Source organism: Nannospalax galili, unplaced genomic scaffold (assembly GCF_000622305.1).
Source record: "Nannospalax galili isolate Female #2095 unplaced genomic scaffold, S.galili_v1.0 scaffold44, whole genome shotgun sequence".
Classification (NCBI taxonomy): domain Eukaryota; kingdom Metazoa; phylum Chordata; class Mammalia; order Rodentia; family Spalacidae; genus Nannospalax; species Nannospalax galili.
Window position 1 is genome coordinate 5,640,597 of NW_008355789.1, and position 23,428 is coordinate 5,664,024.

The 23,428-nt window shown below is 48.3% G+C and overlaps 1 protein-coding gene across 8 annotated transcripts in view; it reads left to right on the top strand.

Annotated features, from left to right (window-relative positions):
• Nucleotides 1–860: 860 nt before the first annotated feature.
• Arntl (aryl hydrocarbon receptor nuclear translocator like) overlaps nt 861–23,428 on the top strand; it is an 82,802-nt gene continuing 60,234 nt past the window's right edge. For 3 of the 8 annotated variants that reach the window (XM_029556272.1, XM_029556273.1, XM_029556274.1), the window contains exon 1: nt 2,931–3,003. In XM_029556272.1, the coding sequence (XP_029412132.1) occupies nt 2,950–3,003 (54 nt within the window). In that variant the 5' untranslated portion in view covers nt 2,931–2,949. Of the gene's footprint in view, nt 922–2,930; nt 3,004–23,428 lie in introns of those variants that run through there. The other 5 variants (XM_008853499.3, XM_029556276.1, XM_008853502.3 and 2 more) reach the window with 5 other exon arrangements.

A 23,428-nucleotide genomic window follows, 5' to 3' on the forward strand; every position in this document is an offset into this window, starting at 1 on the left:
CCTCACTGGGAAGGGATGCTCACTGTCTCTCACTCCCTTTAAAAGGTTTTCTTTCTTTGAGAAGATAAAGAACAGGTGATAACGTCAGGACTGCCAGTCAGTAAAGGGATGATAGATGAGAGGGGGTATTGGCCTGGAGCCCCTACTTGCCCTGCTGCCTGCCCCTGGACCTATAGGTTTAGAAATGCTTTCTTTGGCTTCATCATTGCTAGGAAGACTTGGAAGGAGTCAAAGAAATAAGTCACATAGCAGCAGACTTCTGTCTCCAGTGAGAATCAGCTATGACTGGAGGTGTGAACAGTCTGAGGGTAAGAGTGAGGACCCCCCTAGGAAGCTGTTCTAACAACCTATGATGCTGATGGCAGAGGTGTTGTGAGAAATGGCCATGTCAATATATTTGGATGTGAAAAGACGTTTGGGTGAGAATTGGCTATGGAGCGAAAGGTGAGCACTGAGGGGGCGCTTTCGGCCTGGCAACTGGGAAAATGCTGATTTACACTGAGATGGCAGCACACTCGGCGGGTACAGGTCTGGGGAGGTTGGAGTGAGCTTCTATTGGATGTGTTTTGTATGAGACATTCAATGTGGCCTACACAGAGCTCCTGTGTACTTGACCTCTAGCTTGACTGCAGTAGTTGACTACTGATCAAAGGAAAGGTCCAGTCTCTTGTACTTTACAATGGATACTAATTCCCTGCTCAAATTTCTTATGGCAACGTCTTCTGCTTCTGAACTGGGGATGAGCCTGGGACTGGAGAGCATTGTGTGGACTGAGAGAATAGTCAGACTCCCTTCTGTGGGTCTGTGTCCTGCCTCACCTCTGCTCCCTCTGACCTTGGTCTTCTTTTTCCCCAGTTACCCAGTGTTTGGAAGGGAGCAATGCCATTTTCCTTCATCTAGTCCTCCTGGGAATTCCATTAGGTGAGTCACTAGGTGCCAGCCTTGGCTGGCGGTGGGTTAGATGGTAACCACAGCGGGAGATGGAAGATCCATGCCCTTTGACAAAGCTCGGCTCTTGAGTGTGTTTAGTTTTTCTCTTTACAATCTCCTTTGGAATTCTTAAAATTTTCTCTTTCCATTGCTCTATGATAACCCTAACCATCCACACTGTCCTCTTCCAAGTTCAACTGAAGAAGCCTCGGGCTTCCTGAGGATAAACAGAGTTATCTCCTTATGCAGGCATGTTGTGGAAATAAGTCATTTGTAAAGTACATACTAGATATCCTCATAAAGTTTATTGTGTAGATAGATAAACAAACAAATAGATACATGGGTAGGATAGAAGATGGAAATTATAGATTTTCGTCATATGGGAGATTTCAAATTATCCTTAGAGTTTACAAAGTCTTATTCATTCGAGTTGATATCTGGAACTGAGAAAATCTTTAGCAGTTCAGGTCTAAGGGGGCATTCAGGACATGACCAGTGAGTCTAGCAGTGTGAAGGACAGGTCACAGGCATGCATTTAGCTAAGCTTTACATTGCAGATAAGTTGGAGTTCCTGCCCTAAGAGGAACATAATTTCTCTCTCTCTCTCTCTCTCTCTCTCTCTCTCTCTCTCTCTCTTGCTCTCTCGCTCTCTCGCTCTCTCGCTCTCGCTCTCACTCTCTGTCGTTTAAGATGAATTGAAGTAAATCTGAGAAAGACGTGAAGATAGTACCATGGGAGGTCAGCAGTATATTTCATTCATTGGTTCATTCGTTTTACTAAAACTTACTGTTTCCACTTTGCAGATGACGAGTGTTCTAGAGGTGGATGGTGATAGCGGTTACACAGTGTGCATTCATTGAATCCCGACAAGTTGTACATTTCCAAATGATTGAGATTATGAACTTCATTTTGCATGCATTTTGCCATAGTTTAAGACATATACTTAAAATATATATTTTATGTATTATTTTTGTTTTTACATGTATGAGTATATTGCCTGCATGTGTGCAAATGCATCTGTATCATGCAGTACCCATGGATGTCAGAAGAGGGTGTCAGATCCCCTGGAACTGGAGTTAGGAACAGTTGTTAGCTATCATGTGGGTGCTGGGAACCAAACCCTTGCTCTGCAAGAGAAGCCAGTGCTTTTAACTATTGAGTCATTTCTCTGACCCCCAAAAAGCATCCGCTTAGGGCCCTATCATGAACTGGTGTGGGCTATAATGTCTGAAATAGATGGCATCAGTAGATGATCAATGCCGTGTGAAGGGGATGGAAGAACACATCCACCTAGAGGGGACCCTGAGAGTAGACTTGGTTTTGAGGGACTTGCTGTCCATCTTCTCTGTCTGAATGGTAGGGTCCACTTGGGGAATCCAGGCAAGCTGAGGCTGCCAACTGGGGTGGCCTGACATCCTGACATCCCATCTCTGATTCTGAGAGCCTCTGAAGGTTTCTGACCTGAGGAGTGTCATTGCAAAGGGGTAGCTTTAGAGTAATGTCATTAACCTTTCTGACAAGCTGTTGCTTATTCAAAGCAATGGGACTGGGGCATGCATTCCTATGGTGAGATCTGTGTCCTAGAAGTGTAGAATTCAGGTGTGTGCTAATGAACTGAGCAGGTTGTTTTCTCATCCGTTATACACATTTACTGAGGACCATCTAAATGCCCATAGTGTTCTAGATACTAGGTTCAATGGGTCAGGTGAATTTAACAAGTCTCTTGAAAAGCCTGTGGCCTAGACACTCCCATCCCCAAATACATTCTTCCAGTGCCATGTGTCAGCACAGATGTGTCACCGGGGTTCCATGGTTGAGAGGAGGGATATCTGGGCTGCCTGGAATGTGGAGGAAGTTCCAGCCAGTGAGTTTCCTAGACAGAGGCAGAGGTGGTAACCGGAAGACAGCTAGTCAAAACTTGATGCCATCATGAGTTGAAAGAAAATGTGTTACATCCCTGTTAGTTCTCTAAACCTAAACTATTCTTTTATTGCTTCCAGGTGGTGGTGGCTACAGTGTATGCTTTTGGACCCAAACTTAACATCTCAAATGTGGAACCCTAGGCCTTCATTGGTAAGTCTGTTGGATGACTTCTTACTGAATGATGCTGTGAAGGATTGTGTTTGGATGAAGGGCAAGGTTGTTATCACTGGCAGGTACCTGATGGAGGTCAGGAAGCCTGGACTCTTGAGAAGTCTATAGCATAGGGTGAAAGGACACCCAGGAGCTGACTCTCACTCTAGGCTTCTGTGGTTGATGTAGAGGAAGGTCAGAGGAGGAGAATCCCAGACTCAGGGAATGGATGCAGCTGTCTTCACAGGCAGGTGGTGCTTTATCTCTGTCCTGAGGGAAAGGTCTGCAGACTCAGCCATGGACCAATAGGAACAATATCTTTGTTCAAAGCAGTTATGGGCAAGATCTTTGGTGGGATCTGTTGCCAAGATCAGCGAACTTGTTCTGTAAGGGGCATGACGTTATGGAGTGGTGTGGCCTCAGTCGGGTCACTCTACTCTGCTTTGATCATGAAAGCAGCCCTGGCCATATGTAAATGAAGGGTTGTGGCTGTAAAATACTATCTGTTGGAAAGGTGGTAGGCTGATCTGAGCTGTAGTTTGACAACCTGTTTTCTAGACCCCAAATGCCAAACTAAGACACTTAGATTTCATTTTCGAGGCAGTAGGAATCTGTTGACAGTTATTTTGAGACGGGAAGTAAAGTGACAGAAGTGACATTTTAGGAATATTCATCTGGTGGCTGGACAGGAAGGATGGGACCTTGTTAGAAGGCAGTAGTTTCGATCCAGGTGTGGTATCTCCTGGTCAATAGCAATAAAAGCAGACATTTGATCAATGGATGAGAGATTGCAAAGGGCGAGACCATCAGATTCTCAGTCTCATTTAACTTTAAAGACAGGAGTCAAAGAAGATGAAAGTTGAAAGTTGGTGTCGCACAACAGTTTTATCAACAGACGTGTGGGTGCGGGGGTGGAAAGAGATCATTGATGTTAGAATTGATTGATTGATTGATTGATTGATTGATTGATTGATTGATTATCATGCTGAAGATTGAGTCCAAGGCTTCGTGCATACTGGGCAAGGGCTCTTTCATTGAACTATACCCCCACTCCTGACACTGGTTTCGGATCTGCTGAATTTAAGGTGAAGTAGTTTGTTTGTAGAGAATGTCCAGTATGCAGCTAGCAATGCAGGACTAAGCTTGTACTGAGATGCTTACATATGGAGATATAGAATGCACACCATAGTTTTGAATAAGTAAAGGGCTGAACTTTGGGGAATATGCATAACTTTGAAGTGGGAAGGCAGAAGGGACCCAGAGGCCAAGGAGAGCTGTGTTTGCATGCCAGGAGTACCTTTTAGCTGTAAGGCATACAAAGCATGCTGTGACCAGTTCCCCTTGCCGTCCTTGGAGCCAAGCTGTGTTGGGCTTTTGTGTACACTGGGCTTGTGATTGTGTTCTTAGGCTCATTCTGAGGTGTGGTGTTCATAACTCTGCCACAACTTGCTCCATGGAATCCAGCCTGGGTTTGGACTCTTGCCACAAGACGAGATGTAATCTGTTGGGGAAGTAGTTGCATTTGCATAAAATGGAGGAGAAAATAGATCCAGCTAAAAATTGAAATCAAACTTACTGCAGAGTCTAGACGAATGTGGGGGATTTGAGATAATCCCTACGTCAGTATACTACTTATCAGTTTGTGTTCTGAGTACTTGAATTGTGTGCTCGATGATCAGAATTCTGAGTGCACCTAAGTCTGATTTGGTTTACATGAAGGTAGCAGTTTAAGATCTAATGATAAAAGCAATAGATGCAACTGATGAGCCACCGTTTGGCTGACCAAGGACCAAGTGCTGCGTGAAGCCCTCGGTGTGCATTATTTCATTTCAACTTCGAATGACCTGTGCTGGAAGTGTGTTTTACTCTCAGCAGTAAGGAAGTCAGGTCATTGAGAGGCTAAATAATCTACCCAAGGTAACCAGAGATTTGAACCTGGTTCTGTATGCTCCCCGATTCATGCTGTTCATTTTCTCTCACCTAAGTCTGAGATTTCTTCTCCCACTTACGTAGGAGCAGATAGGAGTCCCTCACATTAATAATGAGGAGCATAGGGTGGGTGTTTCCTCTTCTTAGGAGCCTATTTGGGGGGACAGAAAAGTTTGCAAAGTCTGGAGAAGATGAAGACCAAACCTTAGTCACTTATTTCCCAGGAAGACTGTCCTTCAGTTGGAGGGGGTAACTCTGGTTCTGAGAGGAACTACCAGTAGCAGGCACAAGAGTGGCATTCCAGGCTGGCTGTGGTCATAATGTGATTTTTCTTTGAACGCTTGGTGTTTGTCTGTGCTCACCTCCAACACCAAGCTACAAAGGGCAGGTTCCATTCTACCTTCCCCTTGTGTCCCCAGCATCTAGCACAGTCAGACTGTATTACCTGCTCACCCGTGATCTGCTGTTTCTCGTGAGCCAGTGATGTTGGATGCAGTGCTCAGCCTCTGTATGCCAGGCCCTGCTCTCCGCAACACTGTTTACAGAGGTGGCACAGGACAGGGTCTCTGATGTCACAGGGCAGACAGCCTGTGTAGGTAATGAGGCATGCCCATGGTATGATATAAAGTGGGTAGGGTGGAAAGTGTTAAGGCCGATGGGTAAGGTGAGGTGATCAGGGGAGGTCTTTCCCACAAGCAGAGCTGCGGGGAGCCTGCGAGAAAACATACTGAGATCCTCCCTCTGGGAGGGACTTGAGGGTTTGTCTGACAAGTCTTCCACACTTCCGTTTGGTCTCACTTGGGGCTGCATCGCCCGGGTCCCTCATCAAGGGCACCCTTCTGAGGTCTTTCCGACTGTGCCATGCATTCCTGCCCTGGCTCACCCCACTGGTCTGCTAGCTCCTGGTTTTCCTTCTACCTCTACAGATTGTTTGGCCCTTTTCCTTTTCCTAGTCCTTGGCTTCAGGTTCTGCTTGCTCTCTTCTGATGACCTCATCTGTACTTCCTGTGTCCTGAGGAACCGTAGAGCTGCCTCACTGCTTCCCCTGAGCTCTTGCAAGTGTCCCTGCTCTGGCTCCCAGTGTCTGTGCCACTCAGTTGTCTCTACATCTGGCCTCAAGGCTTATCTTTTCCCTTGGCTAGCCTATCCACTGGCTACTGTGTCCCAAAGGATCTGTCTTCTGATTTGTGAGCTCAGTTGTTTTGTGTTGTTTATTGTGTGTGTGATAAGTGCACGTGTGCATGTGTGTGCACACATGGGCACATGCACAGTGTACACGTGGAATTCAGAGGACAGTTTCCAAGAGTAGTCTCTCTTTCCACCACGGAACCTGGGGCTCAGGTTGTCAGGTCTGTGTCCAAAGCGCCTTTGCCTGCTGCATCATCTCATCAGCCCGTGACTCCTCGTTTTCTTCTTTCCCTTGGGAACTTTGCTTAGGATTCATTAGTTGGATCTTTTTTTTTTTTTACAAAAGCTTCTTTTTTTGTTTTGTTTTGTTGTTGTTGTTGTTGTTGTTGTTTTGTTTGACAGGGTCTCCCTAATTCCAGCCCACTGGAAACTCACTATGTAGACCAGCCTGGCATGAGATTCTCCTGCCTCTGCCTCTGGAGTGCTGGGGTTAACTGCATGCACTACCACACCAGGCATTTCAAAGGCCTCTTATTGGCCACCCCATCCATCTTTCTCCTCCTTCACCCCATGCTCCTGGCAGCACGTTTCTAATTAATGCATCTCTACGGCTTTCTCCAACTTAAAACTCTCTACTGGGTCCTCAGTGGCTATAGAATAAAAGCCAAGCTCCTTCCAGAACCTGCAGCCATCCCAGAACCTAGCATTTGGCCACCTGCCTCTTTTCCACAGTTCCAACCTCAGCCCAGCCACCTACCAACGGCCTCTACTTCCAGTGCCTTTGTCTGCGCTGGGCTCCCAGGAATGACCTGACCACTGCTCCCCACATGGACTTAGTTCCAATTTCCCCTTGTTCTGCCGGACACCCCCTCATTTCCTCCCCAGACCTGGAGCTGACCTTCCTCATGCCTCCCAGAGTACCCTACATGACTTTAGTGTAAGGTATTTACCAATAGAGTTGTTGACTTACTTAAATGTTATGCTGCTCAGTAAGTTAAGCTCCTTAAGGGTGGAGAAAGCACACACACACACACACACACACACACACACACACACACACACACAAAAACACACACAAAAACACAGTCTGTGTTCCTGGTGCCAGCACAGTGCACCTGGCTCAGAAAGTGTTTGTTGAAAGAGTGAGGATAGCAGAGTCTGTTTGTGCCGCCAAACAACAGCTTTGTGATGTGATCAAGTGTACCTGAAATGGGAGGTTCATTGGTGGCTGAGTTTAGTGGGACCACCCCTTCTCCAGGGCAGAGAAGGCTGTTCCAGGCTGGGGTTTGTGGATGCCTTTTGTTTCCCAGTGTCCTGAGACCTCAGGGCTGTGACTTTATATTCTTTGCCTCTGGCTCTCAATATTTTTTTCTAGTGTTGATGAAATGAGAATTGACATTTAAAACGAAAAATAATTCATCAAGGAATTCTCAGGAATGTGTAGTCCACCCAGCTTGGTCTCGGCTGAATCCCAAATATCCTAAATTAGCCCAATACTGATTCCTGCCAACCACTGTCTGATAGCCTTTCCCCAAGTCCAGCTGAGAATGTGTTTCCAGATGGAAGATGCAGATCCCTGGCTGCCCTCTGTGGAGGTGCACTCTAAGGACAGTCCCAGATGCATTTTGAACCTTGGAAAGTCCTCTGCGAGTCTACACCAAGGAGCGACATGAACGTGTCAAGGCTCTGACTGGGGAACCCAGGCCAGCCAGGGTCTGTATTCCCCACGGGAGCTAACTCAGTGCACCAAGTCTACAGAAAATAACCCCACGTTTCTAGGGTGTGGGGGGCGGTTAGCTCCCAACTTCACTTCTTCACTCCCTACTTCTACACAGAATGGGCACATTGTGCCAAGAATGCCACTTTTATCTTGTCCTCACAGTAAACTGGGAAGGCTTCCCAGAAGAGAGTTGCTCTAGGCCCAGAGGTGTCTTCCTGACCAGGCGCCCCAGCTTATCTACTACCTTCTCCCAAAGGGACTTTCCATAGCTGCTTGCTCGGCATGGAAAGCGTTTTCTTCCTGATTTGCTGATGTTTGTATGATCTTCAGAGCTCAGCTGGTAGAGTAGAAAGCCTTCTCTGACACCTTGAGAAAACTAGGTCTTTTCTTGAATTTTTTGTCTTTTCTGTGACTGAAGATTTGAATCTGGGGCCTTGCACACACTAGGCAAGCTCTGTACCCCTGAGCTACATCCCCAGCTCAGAAGGCTAGGTCTAACCATTACCTTTCACATGCCATTGCTCACTGCTGATTGACAGCTCAGCCGGTGTCAAGTGCTGCCGGAGTGCTTGGTGGGAAGCCACTTCATGTAGGTTCAGGAGATGGTGACTAAGGTACTGTTGTTATGACCCCCAAGGTACCATGTGGAACCCTGAGGCCCCAAGGGAGCCTGTGGCAATCAGAGGCTAGCCCAGGTGCTAGGCTGCAGGTGTATGCCCATACCATTCTTCTGCCTGCCCTGCCATGTGTTCTAGTACCCAGCCTCCTCCCTAGCCCCAGCACTCATCAGAGAAGTCATCTTGAATTTATTTGTGTGGTTACTGGGCTAATGCTGTTTGTTTCCATGTTGGGCAGCCCCTGGGCACCCCAGGATGGCAACAATGCCCAGGACTCTAGGTGCCGCTGCACTGTTGACTGGCAGCCTGAGGGGCCAGTCACTCACTCATGGCATCTCCCTGCCCCTTGCCTGCTTCTTGTCTTGGTGCTGACTGGAAGTGCCAGGCAGGCCCGCCACTCTGTGGATCTAGTTGTGCTGTGGGTTCAGCCCTAGCCTCAGCTCCTGGGCTCTGCTTTGGAGCTTCTGTGCTTAGGAAGCAGCCAGGCTCGGTGGAGTCTGTCCCTTTTCCCTGGTCTTTTTGTCCTCTCTCCCCGGCGTCCCCTTTGTCATTCTTCTGTAAGGAAAGGGACCATCGGGCCTCCTGGGACGGAGCCTGCTGTCCTTCACCTGGTGTGTCTGAACCTGCATATATTCTGAGGATGACTGACCATGTGTGTCATGGTGACCTATGTGCTGGCCATCATCCTTTGGGAACCCATCAGGAGCAGAGTAGCCTTGCCCTTAATCTCTGTGCGCTTCGGGTTCTGAAGAAGGGGCAGGAAGGACCAAAAGTTATTACCTCACGAACAGCTGCTTTGTGGTGCAGATGTGTGTACATGTTTCCTTTGCATGATATTTTTACTTGCATAATTTATTGCCCAGCCATGTCTCCTCCTCTCAGGGGACTAATGTGCCACTTTGAATAATAGATATATCATCATAGCTCTTGGCTATAAAATATTTCCTCCTTGCCCAGTTCAAAGCCACACCCCCTCTTCTCTTTGGTGCCTCTGTGACCACTTCATTGACTTATGTGACCATCAGAACCCTCTTCCCAGAGCCCATTCAGATGGCAACGCTGTGAAAACCTGATGTAGACTCCAAGAAGCTGGGCAGGGGAAGGGCATCAGGCGAAGCTGGGTCCCCCAGGGCACCTCACCAGGCTGCTGGGGCCTTCTGAGGCCAGCCTGACTCAAGACCAAGTGACTCATGCTGTTATTAGTGAGAAAAATAAAAGCAGAAATGGCTTCTGACCAAGTGGGGAAAGTGGAGAGCAGGGGCAGGGAAGGGGGAAGAGAGCCAGGACCTCAGCCCATTCACCAGCTGCAGACTGAGGTGAGTCCAAGGTGCCTCCTGCAAAGAAAGAGCGCTTGTCACCCTGGCCCCAGGCTCTGGAGAGAGACCCGAGACCGAATGTCAGCTGCATACTGACTTAAGACAAACCCTTAGGGTTGTTCGTCCTCTGTGAAGGGGTTTGGACCCTTCATAGCGTTCTGACATGTAGAAAACACCAAATATCTAGTATCTGCCATCATTCTATCTAGTATCTGCAAGCATTCTTGCTAATGGCAACCATAGGCAGACTGGTCAGGATGTAAAGTCTCAACACAGTGAAGGCTGTGACAGTCAGTGAGGTGATGTGAGGAACACACTTTGTGAGTGGCAGGTGACACCCCCGTGTTATTGTCAGCACGCATTTATCTGTCATTGTTTTGGCTTCGGCCCAGTTTTACGATGCTGAGTCTAAGGTTTTTGTTGTTTTTCTTTTTCTGGCTGAGGCAGCTTTGTCAGACAGGCCTTGATTGGCCTCGTGCCCGGGGGCTGTGTGACCCACATTGGCAAGCCTGGTGCCAAGTGCCTGGACAGCACCTGGCATAGAGGAGCATGTCCATGGCTGCTGCTGTTGTTCGGCCATTTTTATGATAGACATTCAGTACTTAATAGCGAGTCCTTCCAGATTCGTTCATAGGGAAGTATGGTGGTGCTGTGAGCCTGGAAAGTTCTCTCTCAGAGTGCTGTGCTGTTTGCCTGCACTTCCACCTGCCGCCAGACAGATGTGTTGACTTCAGATTTGGGACTAGGATAAATAAAGATACTATGAACAGTAAAAAGCAAACAGATCCCCCCCTTTCTGTGTACTGTGGGTAAATAAATGTAAATGGTTCAGAATTTGTTATAGTCACTGTCTTCACATGTTATTTAGGAATAGTCCTCTCTTCTTCCCTCCCTCCTTTCTTTCTTCCCCCCATCCCTGCCCTCTGGCTAGGCATGGTGGCACAGGCCTGTATCCAAGCACTTGGGAAGAGAGACAAGAGAAATCACTGTAAGTCTGCAGTGATTGTTGTGGTCTGCATAGAAGGTTCTAGGCCAGTCAGGCTGACAGGGTAGACCCCGTCTTGAAACAACAATAACAAAATAATTAACTCTCCAGGTGGGGGTAGAAAAGGTTATCAAGCAAGTAGGGTATTGCAGATTGAATACGAGTTGAACAAACATGATAACAACATGGTAATTAATAGGGGGACTTTGTCCCTTAGAGCATCGTTGTCTTTTGCATACCCATTACAAGCACTGATGTATTCAGTTAGCTCATCCCTTTCCTCTTCCTGTTCCCTCTCATTCTGCCTTTCTTTTCTTCCATCCTGATTTTAAAAAGCACCACTGAGAGCTTCTTGAAGAACTTCCCCTTTTCTTTGCCGTTTTCTCTCACTTTTGTTTCTTTCCTTCTTTCTTTAGACAAGGCCTCATATAGTCCAGGTTGGCCTCAGACGTGTTGTGTAGCCAAGGCTGGCCTTGAACTCTAGATCTTCCTCCACTTACTGGGATTGCAGCCTTCCTTAAATAGCTTCTTCGTGCTTTAGTAAGCCCTCAGAGGGTGCTTTACTCTGAGGTTTTACTTGAACTTTCTCTAGCCGTCTTTTTCCATTCCCTTTTCTACAGCACACTTAAGTTCCTTTGCTTGCTCCCCAGTGACAAACCATGAGCCATCCGACCATTGCTGTATACCAGGCACACATACCTCACATTCAGTCCCCTGAACATCAGAGCAGCTCTGGGGAATGGGATGTGCATTGCTTCCTGAGGGTGGGGACACAAGGCTTAGAAAGGTTAATAAAAAGGATGGTACACAAGTAGCTGAGTCCAGCCCCCAGGTCCCCTTGACCACCTCCCTCCAGCGTTGCCTGGGATTCTGTGTCTAGTGGACACTGTATAGAACAGTCCTGCTGGAGGCTTGAATTTGGGCTGCTCTTCTTCTGTGTGATTGGTACAGATGGCCATTCTCTTGTCCCCCCTGTTCACGGGCCTAGGATCATCTAAGTGTTTGCTCTGCTAAGTGGTCACAGATGACAACACAATTTCTCTTCCTACTGCAGGCAGGTAGTGTAAACTGTTAACACTCTCTTTTCACCCGGGAGGGAGAGAGAGAATGCAGAGCCTGGCCTGGAAATGGAGATCCAGTTCCGCTTCTGTTCTGCTGAGGACAGACTTCTCAGGAACCCTAGACAATCTCTGCCTTTCTCGAGCCACGCTTGGTATACTCTGCAGTCTCAGCCTCAGACTCTGCCTGCTACAGGGCCCTGGGCCGTAGGTGAGGTTCTGGTAGGTGCTAGAAGGCATTGTTGGTACTGGGCAATCTAAGTATGAGTTCTCTACTCCCCAGGATACATCTGACAGCTCCCTCCTGTCCTCCTGTGTGAGGAAGGGCCAAGACCTGTCTTCCAGGATCACTCTCAGGGTGAAAGGTCCACCCTGAGCTCCTTAAGCATTGATTTTGGACTCAGTGTTTCTGCAGCTGGAGTCCACACACCTTCATCAGGCTGGTGTTCATTACACCTCATCACCCCCCACGATGCTCAGCTCTTAGATTTCTTGAAGCTCTTTGTTGCTAGAAAGCCCTCAAGGGAAGAAAGCATTCTGCCCCATTGAGCTTTATTAGTGCTTCGGTCACAGCACCTTGTTTTTTGCAGCCCTTTCCCGTGCAGACGGCAGCTGCGCTGTGAGTCAGTTTGCTGTCTGTGCTCCCTTGTGCCTCTCTGCAGAGAGGACTCCATTCATCCGAATGTCCTCTGTGCTCAGACTTCAGCACAGGGGATGGGACCCAGGGAGAAAGAGACTTAACCACCACTGTCCTCAGGTGCTGGGGAAAGGAAGGGGGTAAATGGATACAGGGTTGCCATGGCCAAGGTGTGGGACAGGTGCTTGTGAGAAGGGAGGATGACGGCTCCCTCCTGCAGGTTCAGGACGGGCCTCTGAGGTGACTTGTGTGCAAGGCTCAAAAGGTCAGTAGCAGAATGCCAGCTACATCCAGGGTAGACAAGCTCTGGCCACAGGTGGCATACAGGGAACATTCTGCAGCTGGAACCAGAGGTGGGGCACTCAGATTGCCCAGCCATGGCAATCACCTGTGTGCAGATACCCTTGAGTCTGAGTGCCACCCTGGACCTTGTTCTTGGGCCATCATGTCACATACCCATAGCCACACTGTATAATGCCAGTCAGATCAGCGTAGCTAAATGGAAGTCTCAATCTGTTCTTATCATTTTATGCATTCATTCATTCATTTATTCATTTATTTATTTTTATGTGTTTGAGTGTATTACCTGCATGGATGCAAGTGCACCTGTGTCATGCAGTTCTTACAGGGCCAGAAGACGGCATCAGATGCCCTGGAACTGGAGTTACAGACAGTTGTTAGCTGCCATGTGGGTGCTGGGAACACAACCCAGGCAGGGCCTCTGCAAGAACAGCCAGTGCTCTTAACCCATGAGCCATCTTTCCAGCCCCCTCAATTTGTTCTTAAGCAGACCTCCAAGCAGCCTTGCTCTTGGGTCCGCCTCATCACATGAAACCATGCAGATCATCACTGACCCCCTTCCCTCCTTCCTCACTCTTCATGCGGCCATTCAGATTCAGACTATATCCAGAAGGCTCCCACCCATCCCACCCTTACCCAGCCCACCCCACCCCTGTCTCAGGAGGTCACCTCTGGCCATTCTGGTCCCATTGCTGCATTGTCCCACAGCCTGACAAGCCAGGACCATCATGTCCCTTTCCTGCTCAAGCTCTCTGGTGACTTTCTGTCATGCTTGGGATAGAACCTAAGCTTCTCGCCCTGGCCCGCTAGCCCCTCTTCTCATCCATCCTTCAGCACTCTCTGCTTACTTCACTTCAGACACTGTGTCTCTCTTGCCTCAGGGCCTTTGCCAAGGTCACCTCAGCCTGGCCTACTCTTCTCCCATATTTGTGCTGGGCTCAGCCTCTTCCGTTCTGGTCCCTGTTCAAGTGCTTTCTCACCTGTCTCTGAAAAGTGCTGTTCCCTCTCCCGGCCTACCCAGCAGGCCGTCACCCGTCCTTCTACCTTCCCACCTCCTCTTCATTAGCAATCATTGCTACATTGGACTGCGTGGCCTACTCTGCTAGTAATCCACAAGGAGGGTCCTTGTCCATTGCTGTCACCCCTCCAGGGCTTAAAACTGAGCCCGGCACCCAAGTGGCAATCATGAAACATCAGAGGCCTGCACGAGCCCTTGGCTGAGTTAGCGCATGCTTCCATGCAAGCTCAGACCTTGGTGTTTGTTCCATCGGCATTGTAATTCCAGTAGACATCTCTCAGGAGGTGAGTGACGTTGGTCAGCACTTTTATTTTAGAAAGCCAGCTGGTGGCAGTGTGGGGGCCGGACTGTGGGAGAGAGGCGGCGGAAAGTCTTTCAGAGGCTGTTAAAATGGTTCAGGAAATTGATGCTGAGTTTGTGCTGAGGGGGCAGATGAGAGGATCCAGAGACCTCTGAGGATCTATGATTGGTATTAGTATAGCTTGGTGTGGGGATTCCTTGCTCAGAACACAAGAGGGCATGAGCTGGTGAGCTGGTGTGGGGCTAGGCAGGCCACCATCCCTGAGGTGTTGCTCACCGAACATGGCCGTAGAGCTGGCGTCAGTGAGTGTGCGTCACCCTCAGCAGATGGCTCTGGTGATCTTTACCCTACGAGCACGCTGTCATTGTTTTTTTCCTGAATGGCCACATTTCTCCATATTTGACTCCACAGCAAACTTGCTCTAACCGACCACATTCCCATTTTTAGAATGCATGGTGTCCTGAGTTCCATGAGAGTTTGTTAAGAAAGAAGTGGGATTCAGAGTCTCCCTCTCTGCCACAGCTGCAGTGGCCCTCGCCCTCCCAGGGTGCCAGGGACTAAGCCCACCAGTGAGCACACATTCTCGCCTTGATCTTGCCCTGATCTCTGGTGCTGCCTTGTGAGACTTTCTTTTTGGATGTGAGTTATTTCCTCTTCTAAGAATCCAATCCTCTCCAAGTTCTGAAGAAAATTGCTTCATCTCTGAGTAAGCACATTCCTACCCATCCTGTTAAGGTGTCCTTCTGTCATTGACTGAGAAGTCATCACAACCCCGCCCCCCCAATTCTGGGGATAGTTTTCCATATGCTAGGTAAATACTCTTTTGAGACAGGGTCAGGCTGGCCTTGAACTCACTTTATAGTCCAGGCAGGTCTTGAACTTGGCAAGCCTGTGCCGTCAGGCCTGGCTTTATCTTAGTCTCTTAGGCCTTGGTCCTATTTGTCCCGAATTGTGCTGTTGAGCCCCATGAAGTGAAATGCCACTATCTGTAGAGGCTGTGTTCACAACTCACCTCTGTGGCCCTTCCTTGGGTCCCCATGGCATAAGGATAATGTGAGCAGTTATACCTAAGCACTTCCTGGGTACTAACCATGGTGTTAAACACCTCACTGGCACTTGCCAGCCCAACCATCCTTAAGAGTGTGGTCTCAAAGCCAGATGGACTCGGCTCAAACTCCAACTTGCTGTGGCCTTTGAGAATGCCACTCAATCTCTTCAACTTTTTTCTCCCATATCTGGAAAATGGAGGTAATACAGAAAGGATCCATAGAGTTGCTGTGAAAATGAAATGAAATACATGTTATTGCCAAGTATGGTAGTGCAGACCTATAATCCCAGCATTTGGGAAGTAGATGTGGGAAGATCAATTCAGGGTCATTCTTGGCTATATAGTGAGTTTGAAACCAGCTTGGGCTACACAAGATCCTGCTCCCCTCCCACCCCACCCCCCAAAGGAAGAACAGTATTTCTTTTTTATATTGTATCTATTTTTATTTTATGAGTATGAGTGTATTGCCTGCATGTATGTAAGTGTACCCGTGTCATGAAGTGCCCACAGAGCTTAGAAAAGAAGTGTTGAACTCCCCTGGAGCTGGAGTTGCATACAGTTGTTAGCTGCCATGTGGGTGCTGGGAACCGAACCCAGGTCCTCTGTGAGAGCAGCCAGTGCTCTTAACCTCTGAGCCATCTCTCCAGCCCCAGAACATTATTTCTTAAGTATATAAGTACTTGCTTACCGTGAGTTAAACATGTGCATTGCAGATATGACTGCTGTTGTCACCATCACCATCACCGTCGCATAAGCATCATTATCTGGGTCCACACCACCGGTGTGCGGGTGCAGCCCTGTGTGCTTCCAAAGCCCGTGTCCTTTTCTCCCCCTTCCACACTGTTGCTCCTAAGTCCATCTTGCCTAGGGCTGTTTTCCTGTCCCTAGAATGGCTCTCCTGTTCTTTTCTGGGTATGTTATTTGTTGCTGTCATAGCTGTGGGCTCAAGCTAAGGCTGGGTTGAATCCCGCTCCTTGTAGCCAGTGACTTCTGTTTGGCTGTTAACTGAGCAGTCTTCAGAGGTTGGATTGCCTGAGCAGGAGCTTGGACCATTTTCCCTGGCGGTCACCATCAATTTGTGTGCTGTGAGAGCCAGGGGATACTCCCATGTGTTCGTTTATGTCAGTGAGATTGTCTGAGTTAAACAGAAGTAGCAGCAGCAAAATTGGTACTCCTGGAACTTTGGGGGAGGGAGAGTCACAGGTTACCTTGTGAATCTGGTGACATTTATAGACCTACTCCCAAGAGAAAAAAAAATGCACAAGATGAATACTCACAAGTCCAGCTCTTTTTGTGAGATGCTGTCCTCAGGTCCACTCAGTCCCAGCTGAAGAATCCTACTCCCCAAGGTTAGGTTGCGAAGCTCTCCCATCTCCTTGCATTTGCTTGCTCCTTGGTAAACAAGGAAGACTTAGCACTTCTGAAGGCTGTCCGTGTCTAAGGGCTGTGGGGCATCCCTGTCGCCTTCAAAATACCTGTCTGGTAACATTTGCTACTTGCGGTTGTTGCTCATAATTGGGAAATGGATTCACACACTAGAGCTACCCAGGCCGTTTTGATGAGATGCACCTGCTGATTTGCACATGAATTCAAGCCAGAGCCTGCAGCTAGCAGACAGACTGGTGTGTGCGTGGGGGTGATCGGCTCAAAGTATCAGATGGATTGGAGTGTTGTGGTGTGTGGATTATCATGGGATGAACTTAGCTTCAGCAGTTTAATGTTCTCAATTCAGGTAAATACAAGTCTCTACTTTTCAACTTTAAAACTTCTTAAATTTCCATTTTAAAACATATGCCCCCCACCCCTTTTCGTTTTGGTTCTAGTTCTAGGGTATTGGTTTGGGAGAAAGGCAAATTCTAAGGACTTTAATACCCTCAGGCACTGACTTGCTTTCAAGTCTCTCCTTGGAACCTTTGCAGGGAACCCTAACAGCAACGGCTCTGGTGACTGGTACTGGCACCCACAGGCCCAGAGTCCTCCCTGTTGCTCTGCCTGTGGGGTAGGTACACTCTGAAGATGGACATGGGACTTGGATCTCGGTGGCAGGAGCCGAGTCTGTCATGTGTGACTGGACTAGTTGATAGAAGGTTTCAAAGTTCTTTTTCTTTGTTGTTTCGAGATTATAAACACTGCTGATGCTTAGTGCCAAGCCAGGATTGGAGCTTTGCACCCCTGGATTTAAATTTCAGCTCCATCTCTTACTAAACCTGCAACCCTGAACAGAGCGGGCACTTTCCTGAGCTTTCTCCTATGTGCAGAAGGCCCAGTAATCCTGTAGCCTTGCTGTGGGGACTCTCCCATGCCAGGGCCTTGCAGGGGTCTGGCACTTGTGCATTTTTTCAGTGGGTATTTACTGAGCACTTACTAAGGGCCAGTGATCTTCCAGTGGCTCTTCAAAGAGTCTAGAGTAAGGCAGGGAGTGTCTCTGATCTATCTGATGCTCACATTCTAAGCAGAGCAAACACCGGTATGTCAGGTATGTGAGTCATTAAGGAATAGAACCCTGAACCATGTGACAGTCATAGGAAGCATCACAGTAGATTGGAGGCCTCTCCGAGGAGGTTCCGTGCTTTGTGACCCCTGCTTCTCAACTGCTCTGGGATGCCTGATTTTAAAAATGCCAACCGTGTAAGGATGTAGGCCCCAGCTATGAGTTTGGCAAGTCTCACCGTACGCACACCTTGGTTCTCTTTTGGAAGGCCCTGGCTCACTAATGGGCTGTCGTTCAGAGTGGTCACTCCTGGGGTGGGAACTGGGTCCCAGTGCCTCTCACAGATCTCAAGTGCTACCCTTGGAGTCCACACCCAGGCGAGCTCGCAGCAAATGAAGTGCCTCGTGTTGCGGGGCAGGCTGCTTTGCTTCTAGCCTGAGCTCATTTTCCTCTGTGCTGCTTGGAGTGTTCTGTTTCTAAGGAGCTAGAAGTAATTTCCCAGTGACAATGTGGCATTCGGCAGCAGCCTGCTTCTCCCAGTGCAGTCCTTTAAGACTGTGCAGGCCTGGTGAATGCCAGGCAAGCCCAGCACCCTATACCACCCACACTGTCCTCCATGGCACCCCATGGTGAGGGCTTCTGAAGGACCAGTTCACTGGGCAGTGATGACCCCAGTTGTTCACTGAGGAACTAGCTATGGCAGGGGGGTGGGAGGACGCAATATCTGACTCACCTGCCGTGTTGACAGCTGACCTACTTTTGTTTGACCTTGATTCTTCACATGATTAGAAACGCCACACTGAATGCATTTCAGCTACCTGGTTTTAGGCTCTGGTACCACAGCCCCCTATCTTAAACATCCACCCGCACAGGCAGATGGATGGTTGTGTGGGTAGTGAGTTTTGCAGTGACCTTTGAATTGTAATTTTATCGCAAGGAAAAAGCTTATTTCAGGAACCTGGGATGATTATTTGAGAATGACTAGATCCCAAGCGGCAGGCCTGGATTCCTTGCTACAGGGCAGCTTAATCAGGAAATGGCCTAGATGGCTGCCTTTCAAGTAGGTCCTCGCAGTAGCTTGGCAACAGGCACGGGGTCATAATTGGAAGAATTTGGCTCTGAGCGCTTGTGGGTGTTTACAGTGCACTATAGGGCAGGGCTTCTCTTATTTATAGAATATTTTGAGCAACAAGCAGCAGAAGGCTGAAAAGCCACTAAATCTCAATTTATTTTTAACAAATTCCATTTTCCCCTCATCCCAGAAGGAAGACTGAGTTATTAAAAACAGTAAAAAAATACATCAATACATCAGTTGCAGAGCATGCTATATCTAATTATGGGGTTGCCAGCATAGGCCTGCAGCCTCATCCGAAGGGCTTTGTAAACCAGCTGTCCATTCAATCTGTGAACTTACATGACTCCTGTTCCTCATTTAGATGTAGAGCGAAAGTATTGGCAAGCGAAGGCTGATCAGAAAAAAGTTCCTCTCTAAATTAGGAGATGGAAGATATAAATACAGACTAGTGTACTTACACTCTCAAAAGGAGATAAAATCGTTCTTCATTGTCCGTTATACTTAGCTGCACAAACATACATTCCAAAGTTCTAATTAGCCACTTCAGGAATTTGGCTCACTGCAGTGGTGGGTCTGTGCCACCCAGAGCAGCAATGCTGTGCCGTCTCACTGAGCCCAGCCCTGGGTGATGATTACCCCACAATCACGGGAAGCCAGAAATACTGTGCATTTTTCTTGCGGTCTTCTAGTGTGTTAGAGCTGAGTGGGTCTGCAGAGACCCTCTAGTGGGATACTGAGTTTCAGGGGGATGTACACAGGGCCTCAGAGCACGTCATGCTGGAAGGAACTAGACCGGAGACTCAGCAGTGCCCTGCTATGTGACATGCAGGACCAGTGATTAAACAGATGTGATTTTTGTACCTTTGGGGTCACAGTCTCAGAGGAAACAGACATCAAGATAGTCAAAGAGTCACCATACCATAAGTAGAGCCAGTTACATCTGTATACAACAGATTAGTGGCATGCTGGGGATGATGTGAGGGGGAGTTCTGGCAAGGGATATTCAGTTGCTCTCAGACCCTCTGCTCCTTGTGAAGCTTTTTAGATGCTATAAAGTTTGCTCATGGAAACAGGAGCTGCACATTTCCTGAGCACTGGGAGGAAACAAAGCATGGAGCAGCGAGTGGTGGGCGGTAGGGCGGATAAGTGCTGAGACTTCAGAGGTGCCCTGGGAATGGCTTGTTGAGATTTCATAGGAATGTGGAAGGGAGCACAGGCCAGGGACAGGCAACCCTGGGTTCCGTGGAATGCTCTTTTGTGGGATAGCTTATGGGCACTGTGCGTCTACTTTCCTCATCCTCTGACCCTACCCTAGGCAGGAAGGTTAAGTGGTCCTGGCCACCAATGCCAACAGACTAGAGCTGCTCTGTGGAGTGGAACCTGTGTCTCTTGCCCCGGTCCAGAATGGGCCCTGAAGATGGGAGGAGCACAGGACCTCAAGAAACCTCTCTCAAGGGAGGATGACTATGACGTCACCTGTGAGCTGGAGGCCGGGGCATAGGTAAGGTGAGTGGGTCTCGAGGGGGCCTACGTTGAGCCTGTAGCAGTCAGTGGGGAGAGGAACAAGTGAGGGAAGAGTGATTGTGGGGGAAGAGGAAACTGGGATTTTCCTACAGACAGGGTAAAGGATGGTGGCATACTGGGGCCTGAACTACCCCTGCCTAGCAGGTGGGAGGTGAAGCTGGGGACTCAGGCTATGGGCAGATCCAGCAGGCAGGATCCAAAGCTAGAGCTTTGGAGTACTGAGCACACTCTCCCTGAGACAGACTGGCTGATCTTTCTCCCCAGTGGGATCTAGACAGCCTAGACAGCAGTTCTCCTGTGTGTAACCAGGCATTGACAGGTGGCAAATGACTATCCGATTATACAGGGTATACACATGTGCAACTCCACGCTTCCGTTCCCCTTCGTCTTCTGATACCCACAGTTACTTTGAAGTTCTCAGAGTTGAGACTCTCAATGGCCAGAAACAAGCACAGGAAATACTTGGAAAATAGCCCATGGGCTGTAGTTAGGGAAATACATGTATATATAGTCTTGGATTGGATTGTTTTGACACAAATGGTATTTGTTGGTAAAAATCTAGTTCTAAATCTATTTTTAGTTTTTATAGTTTATAAAGGCAATAATGTCACATGATGGAAACTGCTCCCTGGGTGCCCTACCTTGGAGTAGGATCTGTGCCCCCCCCCCTTCTTGCTTTTGGCCTTTTCTCTGTGCTGCTGTCTCTCCCAGTGTGCAGCTGGGCCCAGGAGACACTCCTTGATAAGACCCAGGTCAGGGGGTGTTCTGTGGTTAGGGGGTAAAGCAGTGGTGAAAGTCTGGAGGTAAAAACCCTAAAACCTTTGCAGAGGCTGTGCGTGAAGTGAGTCGGCTTCTTGGGCTCCCTGGGCCCATCACAGCACACAAGGTTGATGCTTCATGCTTGAGCTCCCCAAGATCAGTTGGGCTCCTGCAATTGATGCTGACTTTAAAACCCCCTAAAGTAGGAAGACATCGATACCATATCATCCCATAGCCCAGCTGTCACTTTGAGGGCTGCCTTGGCACTCACTGGGTGTTCAACACATGTGTTTGGTCACTGGCACCACTACCACCATCTCCAAACAATGCTTAAAGAGTAAAAAGTAAAAGTCCTGAAGGTGTGTGTGCCACAGCATGTCCAAAGTCCAGCCCTCCTTCCTTAGGCTGGGCAGCCACACCCATGGCTATCAGCATTTTTGCGGTTATCAGGGCAATAGATGGTTTAGTGGAAGGGGCACCCGAGGTCACCTCCTCTGGCCCAGGACTAGTACAGGCACGTCTGCCTGTGTGGCTCATGACAGGCCATCTCCTGGCCTCACTATGCATCCAGCATCCTGCTCCCCTTTTCTGAACACTTGGCACATGGAAGTCTTTCTTTATTCTGACCTCGAATCTGCTTCTTGCAGATGTCTCCTCGGTGACCTACTACCCTTTGTATCCACAGAGAGCAAAGGTACAGACATGATTCCACTTCAGAAGTCTGTATGTAGATAGTGCCCTTCCTTTCCCACTTCCTCTATCGCTCTCCAACCAGTCTTTGATGACTTACAATCGAGTTAATATAATAATGGGGGTGGGGGTGCCTGAGCAAGAGCTTGCTGTGTGCCAGGTAGCGTCGTAAACTCCTTCAAGTCATTGTCTTACCTGCTACTCATAAGCGTATGATTCCACTTCAGAAGTCTGTATGTAGATAGTGCCCTTCCTTTCCCACTTCCTCTATCGCTCTCCAACCAGTCTTTGATGACTTACAATCGAGTTAATATAATAATGGGGGTGGGGGTGCCTGAGCAAGAGCTTGCTGTGTGCCAGGTAGCGTCGTAAACTCCTTCAAGTCATTGTCTTACCTGCTACTCATAAGCTGGTGGGTGTCATTATGAGCCTCATTTCGGAAGTGGGAACTGAAGGCTCAAGGGATCAGAGTTTGTTGAGGCAGAGCAGAGTTGGGCCCAGGCAGTATAACTCCCGAGCCTGTGCTCTGAGCTCTGATGTTCAGTAACCCAGTCTTCTGCGAGTAGTGCTAAAAATAAGCTCATGGTATTTCAGCTTGGGCTTTAACTTATTTTTGCAAGAAATAATTTGACAATCAAGTTGAACTCTTTTCCATGAAACCTCTTCACAGTTTGTTTTGACAGAACGGACTACAGGGCAAAGGCCTCTGCTCTGTCAGCAGCACATGGGGTCATCCTGGGTTAGTCAGGTCTCTGAAGTGGTGGGATTGGATCAAGGTGGCAAATGTGGGCTACGTGTAATGTACTACAGGTTTCTACAAGTCCCAGACATGGTGTTCAATTTCATGGAACAACCCTGACTATGATGGGGCAGAGGGATTTGATGACCACCAGCCCTCCAGACATCTTAACCTGGGATACAGGCACCTAATACACATTTCCTGCAGCGGCTCCTGACCACTCAGTTCAGGCTCTGTGCTAGAGTGTAGGTGAATGTGATCTGTATCCATTGGGAGTGTTTGTTCCCTATGCTCAAGATGCCTGACCCAGAAGACCAAGAAGCTGGGGTTAGACCATCTTTCTCTTTGTGATCTGTTTTTCATGTTTTCCAGCCAGATTTCTAGATATCAGCATCAAAGTGAGGGCTGAGACCTGGAGGGAGCAGAGTGAAGCAATATTACAGCACCTGGTGAGATCTGCCTCCCAACCCCTAAAGTGGGTCCCAGAGCAGTGGTGCAACTTCCCTGAGTACTGTGCCTTTAGGAAAGAGCAGGGTGATAATAGTTTACCCCTCGGGGACAGATTAGGAGAGCTGAATGGGTGCAAGGAGGGGCGCCTGGCACAAAGCCCAGCGGTGCTGGATGTAAACACAGCATAGTGCTTTCCTCCTTCCTTCACTGGCTCTTCCTCCCGCTCTGTCCTGTCAGCCGTTGATTTTCTCTATGACTTCGGACACATATCGGAACTTCCCTGTGTTCTTGTCTGTAGAAGAGTTGAAGTGTGCTGCTGATTCCGAGTGGGCCTGCAGAGCCCCCTGTAGGGCGTCTTGGAAATGCGTGGGTGATCTGGTGGTTGCAATGACCAGAGAGGGCTTTTGTGGGAAGGTTACTGTGATGTCAGAGAAGGCAGTCTTGTCCACCCACACAACTAACTAATGTGCAGTTTTAGAATGAGCTGATCCTGCAGCTGGACTCTATGTCACACAGAAACAAATTAATGTTGCATAGTTCTAATATATATCTGAATTTTCTGAGACTATAATGGCCAAGTATGTGAGTACTGGCTTATTATGAAAAGTTCCAGCATCTCATTTTATCTGCCTTAATAATGTCTTCTGAGATGAATGTATTTGCATATTAACTTATATGTTATTTTAACCATCTTTATTTC